The sequence below is a fragment of the Eubalaena glacialis genome, chromosome 9, assembly GCF_028564815.1.
Source record: "Eubalaena glacialis isolate mEubGla1 chromosome 9, mEubGla1.1.hap2.+ XY, whole genome shotgun sequence".
Classification (NCBI taxonomy): Eukaryota; Metazoa; Chordata; class Mammalia; order Artiodactyla; family Balaenidae; genus Eubalaena; species Eubalaena glacialis.
This window is the reverse complement of record NC_083724.1, coordinates 98902376-98916088: the sequence shown is the minus strand read 5'-3', so window position 1 is coordinate 98916088 and position 13713 is coordinate 98902376. Positions and strand designations below refer to the sequence as shown.

General features: G+C 59.3%; 1 protein-coding gene across 1 annotated transcript; it reads left to right on the top strand.

Annotated features, from left to right (window-relative positions):
* Nucleotides 1-1336: 1336 nt before the first annotated feature.
* On the top strand, nucleotides 1337-12329 carry NINJ1 (ninjurin 1). Its single transcript, XM_061199355.1, has 4 exons — nucleotides 1337-1499; nucleotides 9364-9589; nucleotides 10412-10574; nucleotides 11738-12329. Exons 1-3 carry the CDS (start codon nucleotides 1425-1427, stop codon nucleotides 10564-10566), a joined length of 456 nt encoding a protein of 151 aa, XP_061055338.1. The 5' UTR covers nucleotides 1337-1424; the 3' UTR covers nucleotides 10567-10574; nucleotides 11738-12329.
* The last annotated feature ends 1384 nt before the right edge of the window (nucleotides 12330-13713 follow it).

Below are 13713 nucleotides of genomic sequence, written 5' to 3'. Positions count from 1 at the left end.
AGCGTGGCCCTCCTGGGTCTCTTCCCAGCTGTGCCTCAGTTTCCTCCCATCATGTGAGGGGGTAACACCTGCTTCCCAGGGCTGTAAGACAAAAAGTGATGCACCTGGCCCCACGCAGGGCTGTCCCATGCCACCTCCCACCTGCCCCAGAAGTCCTGTTCCAGCGCACAGCACCTAGAACAGGGCATGGCATACAGCAGGCACTCTGTGGTTACAGGATGAATGAATGAGCCTCCAGCTCCAGGCCAGTGTAACTCACTATCTCCTGACCTTGGGCACTGCTGCTTACCCTCTCTGGTCTTTGGTTTATGTGGAGGGGGAAGGTCATGCCCACATGGCCTTGGTCTCCCTCGCAGGCAGGGAAGCTGACGCACAGAGGTCAAGCCACCTGCCTGAGCCACTCTGCTGAAGACATCAGCAGACACCGTGAGAGAGGGCAGAAAAGGGGCAGGGGTGGGGAGGGGGAGGGCGGCGCGACTAGGAGGAGTGAAAAGCAGGTGGGCCTGGGAGCCGGGTCAGGGTCAGGACAGGAGAACACAGAGGCCTGTACTTTCGCATACCTGCCTGGGGAGATAATGCCTGGCCCCTTCGCACCCGCCTGGCTTCTGGGAGAGGCCCGCGTCCTGGCCGACAGAGCCAAGGGCTGGAGGAACCAACACGCTCAAGCCATCCCCAACGGCTGGCACAGGCACAGACAGGGTGCCACCCCAAACAAGGGGGCCCTGCCTGAGGACACAGAGGCTGTTTCATGAGGGGCAACGGCGGGCACTGGCACAAAGCGGGCCCAACCTGTGGTGATCCGCTCTCTGCCTCCCCCCTCCCTCCCCTCGTGAGTGCGTAGGAGGCCTTCATGCCCCCATTTCCTAGACGAGAAGGCCGAGGCTCAGAGGGTGTGAGACCAACACGACTCGTTGACTCAGGTTCCGGGTGCGGGGCGGACGTGTTGGCGAGACCTGCAGTGGGGCCCCCGGGGTGAGCCTCAGCCCGTTAAAAAAAAACAAAAAAAAACCCCACACCCGCGGGAGCGCCCAATCGCCTTCACAGCGCGTTCGGCAGTTAGCGAAGCGGCCGGGGAAAGGCCGGTTCTTGTCCTCGTTTTATGGATTAAAAGAGTCCACGACAGGAGCACAGAGGGCGACGTGCTTTACCCACGAACACGCGAGGTCCGGGGCCTAAGAGTGCCGAAACGCAGCGCGGGGTCCTGCGGCCCTTAACGCCCACGCGGCGAAGGAGAGCGGTACTCTAAGTCTAGCCAGCCGGGCCTCCAGACCCGGCCTGGGGGCGGAGTCTGAGGGCTGTGGCGTGCGCTGGGCGGGCCGGGGGGGCGGGCCGACGGGGGGAGGGGGCGGGCGCGCAGCAGGGTCTCAGCGGCTGAGGCGCCGGCCTCCCTGAGGCCCGGAGCAAGGCTGCCCCAGCGCCGCACCATGGACTCGCGACCCGAGGAGTATGAGCTCAATGGCGACGTGCGCCCGGGCTCGCCTGGCTCCCCGGACGCCTCGGTAAGCACCCCTACCCCTGTGCCGCTGTGCGACCTTGGCCGATGCCCGCCCTCTCTGAGCCTGGCGCCAGCGGCTCCCAGGGACCTATGGGCGCCGACCAGCTGCGCGCCGCGTCCTTAGGGTGGCGGTGGTCGCCACGCGCCGTGCGTTCCGCCCCGTACCCGCGCGGTCGGGGGCCCCAGCGGTGGCCCTGGGGCTCCAGCCATCCCGGAAGGTGAGCGGGGGCGTGGGCTGTTGGCAGATTGCCGGACGTGGCCCGGGGCAGGTAGCGCCCACACCGAGCTGCACAGCCGAGGGGCCTGGGCGCCACCTTCCCCCCTCCCCCCGCCACTTCCCGCGGGCCCCTGCCTTCCCGGCTCCCACACCACTCTCCAACTTTGCCTCTCCTCCGGCTCGATGCGCTCCCGGACTGGGCGGAGTGGATCTCGGCTTCTGGGCCCCAGGCCAGCAGCGGGCAGACAGTTACGTCACCCACGGTGTCCACGGAGACCGCACAATCTTGTGCGTGCCCTGATGGGGAACTTGGGGCCGCTGTGGCCCCCTCTCCTCTCTCCACCCGCATGAGAGGCTCTATTCAGAGCCTGCCCTGCTGGCCTGGAAGCGCTGTGGGCATGGGGCAGGCCCTGGCAGTGGTCCCATATTACAGCTGGTACCCTCCCACCCTGGGGTCCTGTCCCACTGGCAGGGCCAGAGTAGCGGTTCCTAACTGGCTTTGCCTTGGACTAGCACTTCTCCAGGGCCTCTGTTCGTGGCGCAGTCCTGAGCACTGCCCTCCCAACTTGTTGACTTTGGACATTCTTTCAGTTTCTGACCCCCTGGGGATGGGGGTAGGGACGGTGGCCATGAGCGCCTGACTCGGGCAGAGACCGGCCCTGCTCAGGTGTGGGTGACCAGTCCTAGGCGATGTTGTGGTAACAGGCCACGTTTAGGGGATGGGGGGGAGAACATGTGGGGCAAGCAAGGCCTTGCACTGGGGAACGGGCCCTCAGCAGGCAGGATGGGTGTGCTCAGGGATCACTGCATTCATTGGCTTTGGGACCAGTTGCAGTTGCTGCAGCCCTGTACCACTCAGTCTGAGAGCTGAGACCGGTCCAGACGGAGAAGCCACAGCCAAAGTGCTGAACTCCCTGGGGTTGGTCCTGAAGGCAGGTGGGAGTGGGGTCAGGAACGCTTCCTGACCAGTGGGGACATTGGCACTGAGCCCTGGAGGACTGGAATGGGGTACGGGTATGCCTGGGAAGGGCATCCCAGGCAGGGAGAACAGTGGGAGAAAGGCCCAGGGGCTGGACCACCAAGTATCAATACATTGGAGCTGGGGAGCTGGAGGTGGTATGGGAGGTCAGACCTTGCCAGCTATAGAGGCCATGGAGGGGCTGGAAGCTCACGTGAGAGTGAACACATTCTTCCAGGGTGGCTCCAGTTACAGGCAGCGAGGCTCTGGGAGAGATGGTCAGTACTGAAGGCTGCTCTGCTCACCCTGCCTGGGGCCCAGGCCCACCCAACACTGCTCTCCAGCCTCCGCCTTCCCCTTCCCACCCTCAGGACCTGCCTCACTGTGTTCTTGAGCACATCACTCTGTGTCTCAGTTTCTCATTTGTGAAATGGGGTGAGGGTAGTGCCTCCCTCAGAGGGTTATGGTGAGGATTAAATGGGCTAGTGCGTGTGAAGTGCTGTAGGAAACTGGGCACACAGCATTGTTAACATTCCTGCCTGCCACATGAGACCCTCTCCCAAAGATGAAGCCCAGGCAGGGTTTGGAAGGGGCAGCACCTTCCCTCAGGTGCAATCCCTGTGGACAGGCATGGCCCTCCCCCTGCACCTCACCTGGCTTTTCCACAGCCTTCTCTCCCGGCGGTCCCTGCCTGAATCTGAGCCCCAAGCTCCTGCTTGAGGAGGGGTAGAAAGGCTTGCTGGGAGGAGGGGCAAACCCCAGGATCTTCAGATGTGTCCCCACTTAAGCAAGAGACCCAGACAGCAGGGTGTGTGGGCTGGGTCACCACTATGTCCTTGGCTGCAAGAGAACTGAGTGGGAGGCCCAGGCCCAGAGCCCCCATCGGTCTCGAGACGCCCTGCCATGCGGCCTTGGGCAAGTGCAGACCCTCTCTGAACCTCAGTTTCCTCCTCTGTGAAGTGGGCAGGATCACTCACCTCCCAGGGTGGCTGGGCTCAGGGAAGAGTTGTATGTGTAATCCATGGGCAGATGAGCCCTGTCGGGCCAGGGTGGTGGGGGAGCTCTGCAGATGTCCCCCTCCACGTGCCCCATATCCCCATGGCCTCCATGCAAGGCCGGTCTGCTCAGGTGCCCCGCAGGAGTGAGTTGGAGTCTTCACTAAGTCAGCTCACTTTTGGCTGGCAGCAGAAGGAATAGTAAACAGCAATTTTATTGTGAAAATAAATGTGGCCCTTGACTGTGTCATGCCCAGGGATTTATCTCAGGGGGCAGCTGCGTTGGACCCTGCAGCAGACTCTGGGACCACAGCCAGCTGAGGACACAGCAGGGAGGTGGCAGGACAGGGTGCAGTGAGGCTCCTGGGGCCACAGTTGGGCTTGGAAGCCAAGTCCTGGGAGGGAGGGGTGCGTGCACAGCCTCAGCTGCTGGGGGAAGTTTGCTCCTTTTCTCTTAAACTTTTTTTTTGGCCATGCTGCACGACATATGGGATCTTAGTTCCCCGACCAAGGATCGAACCCATGCCCCCTGCATTGGAAGTGTGGAGTTTTAACCACTGGACCGCCAGGGAAGTCCCAAGTTTGCTCTTTTTCTCATTTCTGCTCTCTTGGCAGATCCCGAGGCTGGTGGGGTCTTGGCCATGTTCCAAAAGGCAGCCCTGACGTGGCTGCGGGGTTACTGCTGGCCATTGCTGAGTCCACAGGAAGCGGGACTGCCCAACCCAGCCCAGCTGCAGCAGGGAACCCCCCCCGCCCCCTGCCCCAGGAAACTTCCTGCCATGAACTCAGACATGGAGCAAGAGACATCTTGGGGCTGGCTGGGTGCGGACGGTATGGGGACAGTGCAGGAGTAAGCCAGTGTGACCTGGAGCAGGTGCCTTCATGCTGAGTCCAGGCAGTGGCCACAATAACAGCTTATGCCCCGCACTAGTGGGTCAGACAAGGGACACCCCAGGCCCCAACAGATCCTACTCAGTCAGTTCTCAGGTCCCAACCAGAGGCAAGGACACCAGAGCCCGCACATCCACTGTTGCCCACTGAGCCCAAGGGGAGGGGCCTTATGCAGGAGTGGCTGCGATAGCCCAGCATCTGGAGCTGGACCTCCAGTGCACCCTGGGTCTCACTCAGCTCATGCATTTTCTGGGACTAGTACTTTCTCTTCCTTGTTATGGATTTTTTAAATGGAATTAATTACAAATTGGTACAGTTCGTTTGGGAGGTAACCTTTCAAAGTGGTGAGGCCTGGGTGGCGAGGAAGAGGAACATCCAGTCCTGCCCTGCACCAGCTGTGCTCTGACCAGCCACTGGGCCTCTGAGCCCTTCATTCACTCCCCCTTATGTGCCCATTTTATAGATGAGGAAACCGAGGCACAGACCAGTCACTCTGTTGGTCCGTGGTGTGGCAGGATATGGGGATGATAAAAGATAGGTGCTGATGGAAGGCCCGCACCCCAGCTCCTCCCAGGGTAGCTGATGAGCCTCATAGATTTGTTGGGAGCTTGGTTCTACAGATGTGGAATTGGGCTCTGGGAGCGTGGGCAGGAATTCCCATGTGGGCTCCTTGTTCCATACTTGTACATGGGGTTTGGAGTCAGTGGCAGAATTGGGGCAGGCAGGATTGGAGGAAGTCCATAACCAAAACCCTGAGGGGTCCTGCAGGGGTTCAGTGGGCCACGGCCCTGGCCTGCCCTTGTCTCCCAGGGGAGCAGAGAGTATACAGGCAGGAGTCTGGGGGTGGGCCAGACCTCCTGGACCCAGCTGGAGGCCATGGGCAGCCCATCCAAGCCCAGGGTGGACTGGAGGATGCATTGTGCTGAGACTGGGTTCTCTGAGTACCACAGACCTGCTTTGAATCCCGCTTCTGTCCCAACTCCCCTCCCTGTCCAAGCTGAGGTTGCCCAGCAGTGTGACCCTGGGCCAGGTGGCCTGGGTCCCTGCGAGCTGCCTACCAATGGCTGGGATGAGACCCTCTGTCCACAGAAAGTGGGCTCAAGGAGCCAGCCCTGTGGGCACCACTGCCGAAGCCAGCTCCCTCCCCACAGGCTCCTTCCTGGCTTTTAGGGAAAAATGTCTGGCAGCCCCGAACTTACTCAGCTTCTGGGATGCCTTTGAGGTTTCAGGGAAGTCCTCTTGGCCCTAGGGACACGTTAAACTGGGTATTTGTTCCCTGCACTGCCCAGGTCATGGGCAGGTGTCTCGGTGAGAGGGTCCCAGCATGGCTCCTGGCAGCTGGGTGGGCAGGTGGCCTGTCCAGGCCCATAGAGCTCCGCACCTGTGAGAGGTGGGCTCTGACTGCCCCCCAGCCCCAGTGACCTTCTCAAGATAGCAGCCTCCCTGGGATTCACCTGTGCAGCAGTCACCTCCAGGGCCCAGAGCTCCCTCCACAGCTCAAAGCCCCTCCGCAGAAGGCCTAGGACACCAAGGTCAGGCATGGGAGAAGCGGATCAGCCCTGCAGCCTCCTCCCCACCCAAGCCCCTACCACACAAACCTCCTGGGCCCCCTGACCAGGGTGGACATGAAGCTGTGCCATGTCCTGGGTGGCCCTAAGCTTTGAGGTGGATAGGCTGGTTCAAATTCTGATCTGCCCCTCCCTCACAGTGGCCCTGGGTGAGCCCCCCTGAGCCTTAGTCTCCCACTCTGTGGAATGGGAGAACAGTGCTCTTTCTCAGTGTTAGTGGGGGCACTTGGTGGGTTGTAGAGCTTCCCAGACTGTGGCCTGGGGTGTACAAATGGGGAAGCTGAGGCCCAGTGAGGGGGAGCGTGTTGTCAAGGCTACACTGCCAGGCTATAGTGAGCTGGGGCTTGACCAGAGCTCCCCCCACCAGCCCCTTGGCCTGCAGCCTCTGGCCAGCGCTCCTTATCACTGCACAGGTTGAACAGGAAGCAGATGGCCGTATGGGCAGGAAGTGCCCTGTATCAGGAGGGGCACATGGCCTGGGGCCCTTGCTTGCTAACTGGGGCCCTGAGACAGTGGCCAGACCCCCCAGAACCTCCCGGCATGTTTGCTCCGTGGCCCTGTTGCACACATGGGAGACTGAACCCCAGAGGGGGCTGGCTATCCTGAGGTCACTCAGCTAGAGCCAGGGGCTGGGGACTTCTGAGCACTCAGGCTCACAGGTGACCCAGACCCCAGACCCCCACTGCAGGGCCCAAGGGGACTGTGGTGTCAGTTCTCAGGGCTTCTGAGCCCTGGGACCTGGGTTCAAATCCCAGTGCAACCCTCACTTGCCATTGGCTTTGGGCAAGGTTCCTCCCCATATAGCCTCAGTTTACCCTTGGTAAGTGGAGTGTGAGGACAGGGGGGACTCCCTGGAGGAAAGCACCTAGCTAAAGGGTGAGTAAGATGATGGGCTGTGCCCTGGGCACCCAAGGTGGAGGACAGCGGGGCACAGGCGCCCTGTTCTGGGGGCACTGCTGCTGATGGTGTCATTCTGTATTTGAATGTGCATGTGGCTGCATGGGGATAAAATATTTAAACAGTTCAAGAGAGCTCAGAATAAAAAAGAATTCTCCCTCCTCCTCAGAAGCCTCGACAGTTAGCCTGGATGTGTACATATGTGTGTGTATGTGTGTTTGTTAATGCATATATACATATGTATTGTATATGTGTGTGTACATGTATGTATACGTGTGTCTGCATGTGTGCTCATATGTGTTTGTGCATGTGTACTGTGTATACATGTTTGTGTATGCTTACACACATATATGTATTGTGCTTGTGTGTAGATGTGTATTAGGTACTTACGTGTGTGTGGAAGGCATTTTGGCACTTCTGGTTTATGAAACATAGGGGCACATGGCCAGCGGGCCAGTGTCTCCAGGATGCCCGCACCCAGAGGAGCACACACATGGCGAAGCATGGCCAGCTGGGCCGCTTTGCAAGAGCAGAGCTGGGAGACAGCCTGGTGCTTTTGAGGGGGGTTGGGGCACAGACCCTGGGGAGGAGTGGTGTGCCTTGGGTGTTCTTGGTCTGGGGGTGTGGCCCACCCAGATGTGAGTGCTAGGCCTGGCATGGAGAGGCAAAGGGGAGACTTGAAGAAAGAAAGAGGAGACCCCAGGCTGCACATGGAATTTCCCAAAGAGTAGGCCAGGGCCCTGGGTCCAGCGGAGGAGGCTTTCCCTGGGGACTCTTGGGTCTAGAATTTTAAACCAAGTGGATTTGCTACTTAAGAACAACTGACACTGAGGGAAAGCAGGACATAGCAGAGCCACCTACTTTCCCATCCTCCCTCCTGGGCATGTTATTCTAGATTAAATTTAAAAGACATAATGTAAAAATGAAGACCCCGCCCTTCTATAGTTCTGTAATTTCCATGGTGAAATATCTCCAGCTGCAGAAGGTAGAGGCTTGCCCTCCCCAGACCCCCCACCTCCCATCCCTGCATCTTTCGTGACTCTAGAAACAAGATCTGAATGGCCCCAGGAGGCCTAGTGGCTCAGGGATTCCTGTGGACAAGTGGCCAGGGCTGAGGGGTACAGGTTTGTCCTGGGAGGTTGGGGAGGGGCCTGGCCAGGGGCAGCTTGAGGAGGGCAGATGGGCTGGATACAAAGAGGAAGCCTGGCAGCTTAGAGCTGGCTTCAAGTGAAACAGCCGCCCCAAGAGGTAAACTCCAGTCCTGGGAGGGGTCTTTGTGGCCTGGACTCCAGCCTCGGAGGCAGGCCTTCTCCTGCCTAACTACCCTCCCCCCTCCTGCCCCAGGAGAGAAGAGCCTATCCTACAGGGGGAGTCAGCTCTGGGTGGGGCCTTGGAGCATGGAGGGCACTTGGGAGTGACTGGGGCCCTGGCCTTGAGGACTGGGGATGTTCTCAGGCAGAAGTGAGGGAAGAGGTATCAGAACTTGTGTTCCTGTTTTATCAACGTGAACATGAAGGCAGAATGAGCCCTGGAGATCGACTGTGCAGCATGTCGTGACCAGTACAGCACTCTAAGGGTGATATTAGTATTACCACAAATACTAATAATAAAGGGTCAGGAGAAGGCTCTGGATGTGTGGTAGCCTGGATGTGGTGATGGTGTCACGGTACACATTTAGCTCCAAACTCTTCAAGTTGTTCACATTTATTATGTACAGCTTTTTATGTGTCAATCACACCTCAGTAAAGTGGTTTTAAAATTTTTTTTAATAAAAATTAAGGAAGAAGCTAAGCTCAGTTGCATTGTAGAATGCAGAGGCATCTACTGAGCACCTGCTGTGTGACTGCACAGCTGGGAGATGGCCTGGGTGGATCGGCCATCCCAGGAAGACTTGTTTCAGGTCTGGGCGAGTATGCAGGAATCTGGGATCCAGCTGCCGTCACGTCATTTCCCGCCCTGGCACCAATCACCTCCTGGAGAGGAGGGCAGGCAGGGGCATGCAGGGAAGGCTACCAGACGGCCCCGCCCATGGCAGGCAGACAATTGGCGGCATTTTCCCATCTAAAACCAGAGTGTGTGCTAAGGTTGTGTTTTGTTTCCTTTCTCTTCCAGGACTTAATTCGTAGGGTGGGTCTTGCAGGGGCTGCACAGCCTTCTCTGGGCCTCTTGTTCTATTAATAAGCACTTCCCTTTCGAGCCCTCATCTGGGCCCTCACCTGCTGATCTGATCAACCCCCACATCCCTGGGAAGGAGACCAGGCTCAAAGGGGGGGACACCAGGGTGGGCCCAGGCCTGCAGCCCCCTGCCGCAGAGCCCGGGCTGACCACCCCCCTCCCTGCAGCCACCCCGCTGGGGCAGGAACCGGCCCATCAACATGAACCATTATGCCAATAAGAAGAGTGCGGCAGAGAGCATGCTGGACATCGCACTGCTGTTGGCCAACGCCTCCCAGCTGAAGGCTGTCATCGAGCAGGGCCCTGGCTTCGCCTTCTTCATCCCCCTTGTGGTCCTCATCTCCGTCTCCCTCATGCTGCAGATTGGTGTGGGCGTGCTGCTCATCTTCCTTGGTGCGTGCCTGGGCAGGGGGCCCCAGCAGTGGGAGGGCCCTGGGGTACCCCTGCCCCACGGTCAGCTGATTCTGCCTGCACGCACCCTGGGATGCGTCACTTACCCCACTGAGTGTTTTCCAGGCCCTCACAGAGCTGCACGGGAGCCCCGGCCCTTCTCACTAGGCACGTGGTCCAAAATGTAGCTCCCATCGTGGCCCCCAGAGGGACCCCCATGTCTCCATCTTTCCACTCACCCAAGCTGAGGACACAGGAAAATGTCATAACCATACTAAGAGTTGATATGTACTGGGCACCCTACTGTGTACCCTCTAGACCTTATGGCGGTCTGTAGGGACTAGGTGGTAGTCCTGCCCCCCAAGGTGAGGGTCAGGGCTAGGAGCAGCGAGAGCTTTGGGCTCCCCCCAACCTCTGCCTGGCTGTGTGACCCAGGCAGGTTACATGACCTCTTGGGCCTCTGTTTCCTTGCCTAGAAAGTGGACATAAGGACAGCCTTGGGTAGGTGTGAGGATGGCTAGATTATCATGCACCAGCACTCAGAAAGGTGCTTGCCTGTGCGTGTTCAGCACATTGTGCCTTAAAATCCAAGCCTGGGCCTTGGGCCTCCATGCCTTCCACTTCGTGACCAGGCACCAGGCCCCTCTGAGCTTCTGTTCACTGAACAAGGGGGGATGCAGTGGTCAGGCCACAGATACCAGACTGCCCAGGCCAGAGCCCATTGTCTGTAATGTATTAAGGCAGCCATGTCTCTCTCTGGGGGACAGAAGAGGGCCCCTTGGTGTCGCACAGCCCTGGGCAGTGTCTGCTCCCTCTCGCCCACAGTCAGGTATGACCTCAACAACCCTGCCAAGCATGCCAAGCTGGACTTCCTCAACAATCTGGCCACCGGCCTGGTCTTCATCATCGTCGTGGTCAACATCTTCATCACTGCCTTTGGCGTCCAGAAGCCCACAATGGACATGGCACCCCGGCAGTAGGGGCTCAGGTGAGCTGTCAGGGCCGGCCCCGGCAGGGTCTACTCCACCACGAGCCCACCCGCTCACCCCACTGGGCCACTGACCCAGCGTGGGGGACTCAGGGTCTTTCATGCAGAGCCCCTGTGACTGCATCTGCCCTCACCTGGGCCTTGCAGGGTGGGCGCCCCTGGCCGTTTGCACCCCCACACCACACTCAGCCCACTGTCCTCGCTCGGAGAGACCCAGCGCCTGCCCAGGGTCACCCCACTTGGGAGCAGGAGCCACAAGGAAGTCAAGTGACCCTCATAACACACTCAGCAAGCCCCTACTATAGGATGGTTCATGGGGGCTCAGACACAGGCAACCCTGATCGTCATGAGGGCAGATGCAGAAGGTCAGCGGGTCTGGCGTGTGTCATGTGTCCAGAGTCTGGAGCCCTGGCCAGGGCTGCACAACACAGGTCCACCCACCCTTGGGTCCAGCAGTCCTCGGGCCTGCCCCAGAGGAGAGGTGGGTGCCACAAACAGACAACTGTCCATCCACTAGCACAGAAGAGTGGATAGGAGACTGTCCCTACACAGCAAGCACCTATGTGTCAGGGGCATTCTGGAAAACTTACAGATTGACCAAGTGGACAATGAGGTAAGATGCTGGGAGCAGGGCCTTTGTGTGGCCCCATTGTGAGCATCTGGCCTCCACTTGCCCATGCCATTGCTATGGCCCCACCTGGCATCCGATTCACTGCCCAGCTGCTGGCACCAGTTTGCTGTTAAGTCTGTCCCCCATGGAGCCCTCTGGATGCCAGCCTGCTCCCTCACTCATTGCATGACGACTGGGCCACTTATTAATCACCTGCTTGTGTGCCCCAGACACAGTCCTGACTATCCCCAAGCATCAGCCTAGCAAGGAGACCTTGTGGGCCCCACGGCACATGTCCACCTGCCGGCCCCTGCTCTCAGAGGCCCCCTATCAGAGTGTGCTGGGACCAGGCTTTTAAATCCTGACAGTGACCCAGGAGGGGAAACTGTGGCTCTCCCAGGTCAGAATTGGGCTGTCTGATTCCGGAGTCGGAGTGACCCCAACATTTGTGGGCTGGTTGCCAGACACAACACTGAGGCAGGGTCACCAGAACAGAACTGGAGGCCCCTCTGGCCTTGGCGACCCTCATGCCTCTCCTCTCCCTTCTTTGCAGATGCCCCCGGATCGTGCCTGGCCGCAGCTTCCTAGACCCAGGAGGCGCCTTGCCCTTGAGGCCCACCCTCCTGTGCGCACATTCCCCCAAACCGCCATAGCCCAGGCTGGCCCCACTGGACTGCATCCAAACAAGCCACACACGGTCAGGCCACTCTGGCCAGCACAGGGCCTGCTCCATCCTCAGCTGCTCCTCCTCCTGGAGCATGGCGCGGTGAGGCCCAGAAGACAGAACTGTAGAGTCCTCAGCAAGGGTCGTCGCTGCCGTGGACATGCAGCAGGCCCAAGGATGGGGGGGCAAGAGGCTGGCGCCGTCTCAGGACATTTCCAGAGGGATGAGGAGATGCCTGCCCTCTGCCGGTGCAGCAGTGTCCTGGCCTTGTGTGCTGCCCACCCTGAGTGACCCATGACCTCTGCACTTCCTGACCCAGGACTGTAGACCACCAGTGACCCTGTGGGACCCCCACCGTGGCCACTGACTCAGGCCTCACACCCTCCACCAGCAGTGACTCGGCAGGGCCCTAGCCCCTCCTTGGCGGTCTGAGCCCCCACTTTTCTAAGTACAAGTAACCAGTAAAGCTGATGCTCCTCCTCGTGTGGCTCCCAGTGCCATCCTCCCCTCCCCCAGGCCTGGGTGCTGCACCCTGCCCCTCAGAGCACCAGCCTGTGCAGGCCTCCTCTCTCTCTCCCCACAAGCCTGTGACCTTTGTGGGGAGCAGCCTCTGTTGGCATCTCCAGACATCACCCCCATGTGTCCTCGGGGCACTCAGCCTGGTGACCCCTGACCAGACCCTCATGGGAAGTTCCAGCACGCCCACGTTTCCTGCAGTTTGCATGCCCACACAGGTCCCTTCTGTACCCACAGTACTGGCTCACCTTGTGGTGGTGCTGGGCACTGCTGGTCAATCAGGCCGAGGGGACCGAGGAGAGTGGGGCTGGTGCTGAGCAAGCCTCGACCCTGCAGAGGCACCAACAAGGGCCAGGTGCTGTCTCGGGGGGCCATGGGGCCACATCTCACCTGGCTGGGCCCTCCAGCTCCCTCAGTCCACCCTGTGACTTCTAGGGCCTGAGCCCTCACTCTCTGCCCCCTTGTAACCTCCTTTCTGATTCCTGCTGGCCCCACCCCCTCATCTCCTTGAGGCAGCAATGCCCTTACTTGGTCCTCTCCAGGTGGGATACCTGAGAATCCCCTCCAAGCAACTGGAGCCCTGGGTGGGGATGCAGTCCCTAGGAGCTCCCAAGGCCCCTCCCCCATCACTTCTGTTGCCCTCTCTACTCTGAGCCTGGGGCAGCTCCAACACCTTGTTCCCTTAAGACATTCAGGTGACCCCACAGACTCTTCTGTGGGGCTGAAAATTCAACTCTGCACAAAGTGATTGATAAACAGGAGTGCTTATGGGTGAGATGATCTAATCCTGGGCTTTACTTTAAAATAAATAATCCAGGAAAAAACATAGGGAAATGGATGAAATAAGATTGAAAGTGCTAGTGGCTGCAGAGCTGGGGCCACGGGGCCAGCTCTCTGCTCTTCTGAGTGTCTGAATGTCCCATAAAGAAGGTTTTTAAAGGTGATCCACACATGGGATGAGGTCCATGAAGAAGCAAGACCAGCAGGTAGGCAGTGGGTGGACACATGTTCCCAGGGATCCAATGAACCTGGGGCCACCCCAGCCAGAGGGGTCAGATGCAGAGCTGTGCAGTTGGCTGGGCCCTGGGAGCCAGTGGTACAGAGGACCACCCCTTCTGCCGCTCACTATGAGCACATCTTACCTTGGCTGTCTTGTTATTGCTAGGAAGCAGCAGAGGTCAGGCTCCCGGCTGTGAACCTCCCCTACCACCTGGCCCTCATGGTGGGTCCAGAATGGTGTCCGGGCCCATGCCCCCAGGTCCAGCCCTGCCCAGGGTCCAGCACAAGTGGATGCTGCCCAGCCCTACGTGCCTGGTGTAGCCTGAAGCAGTCTGTGGCCTGTGGTGTGG

Coding starts and splice junctions, on each gene's coding strand:
- NINJ1 (XM_061199355.1), top strand. CDS start 1,425: ATGGACTCGCGACCCGAGGAGTATGAGCTCAATGGCGACGTGCGCCCG. Junction 1,500..9,363: donor CTGGCTCCCCGGACGCCTCG/GTAAGCACCCCT, acceptor CCCTCCCTGCAG/CCACCCCGCTGGGGCAGGAA. Junction 9,590..10,411: donor CGTGCTGCTCATCTTCCTTG/GTGCGTGCCTGG, acceptor TCTCGCCCACAG/TCAGGTATGACCTCAACAAC.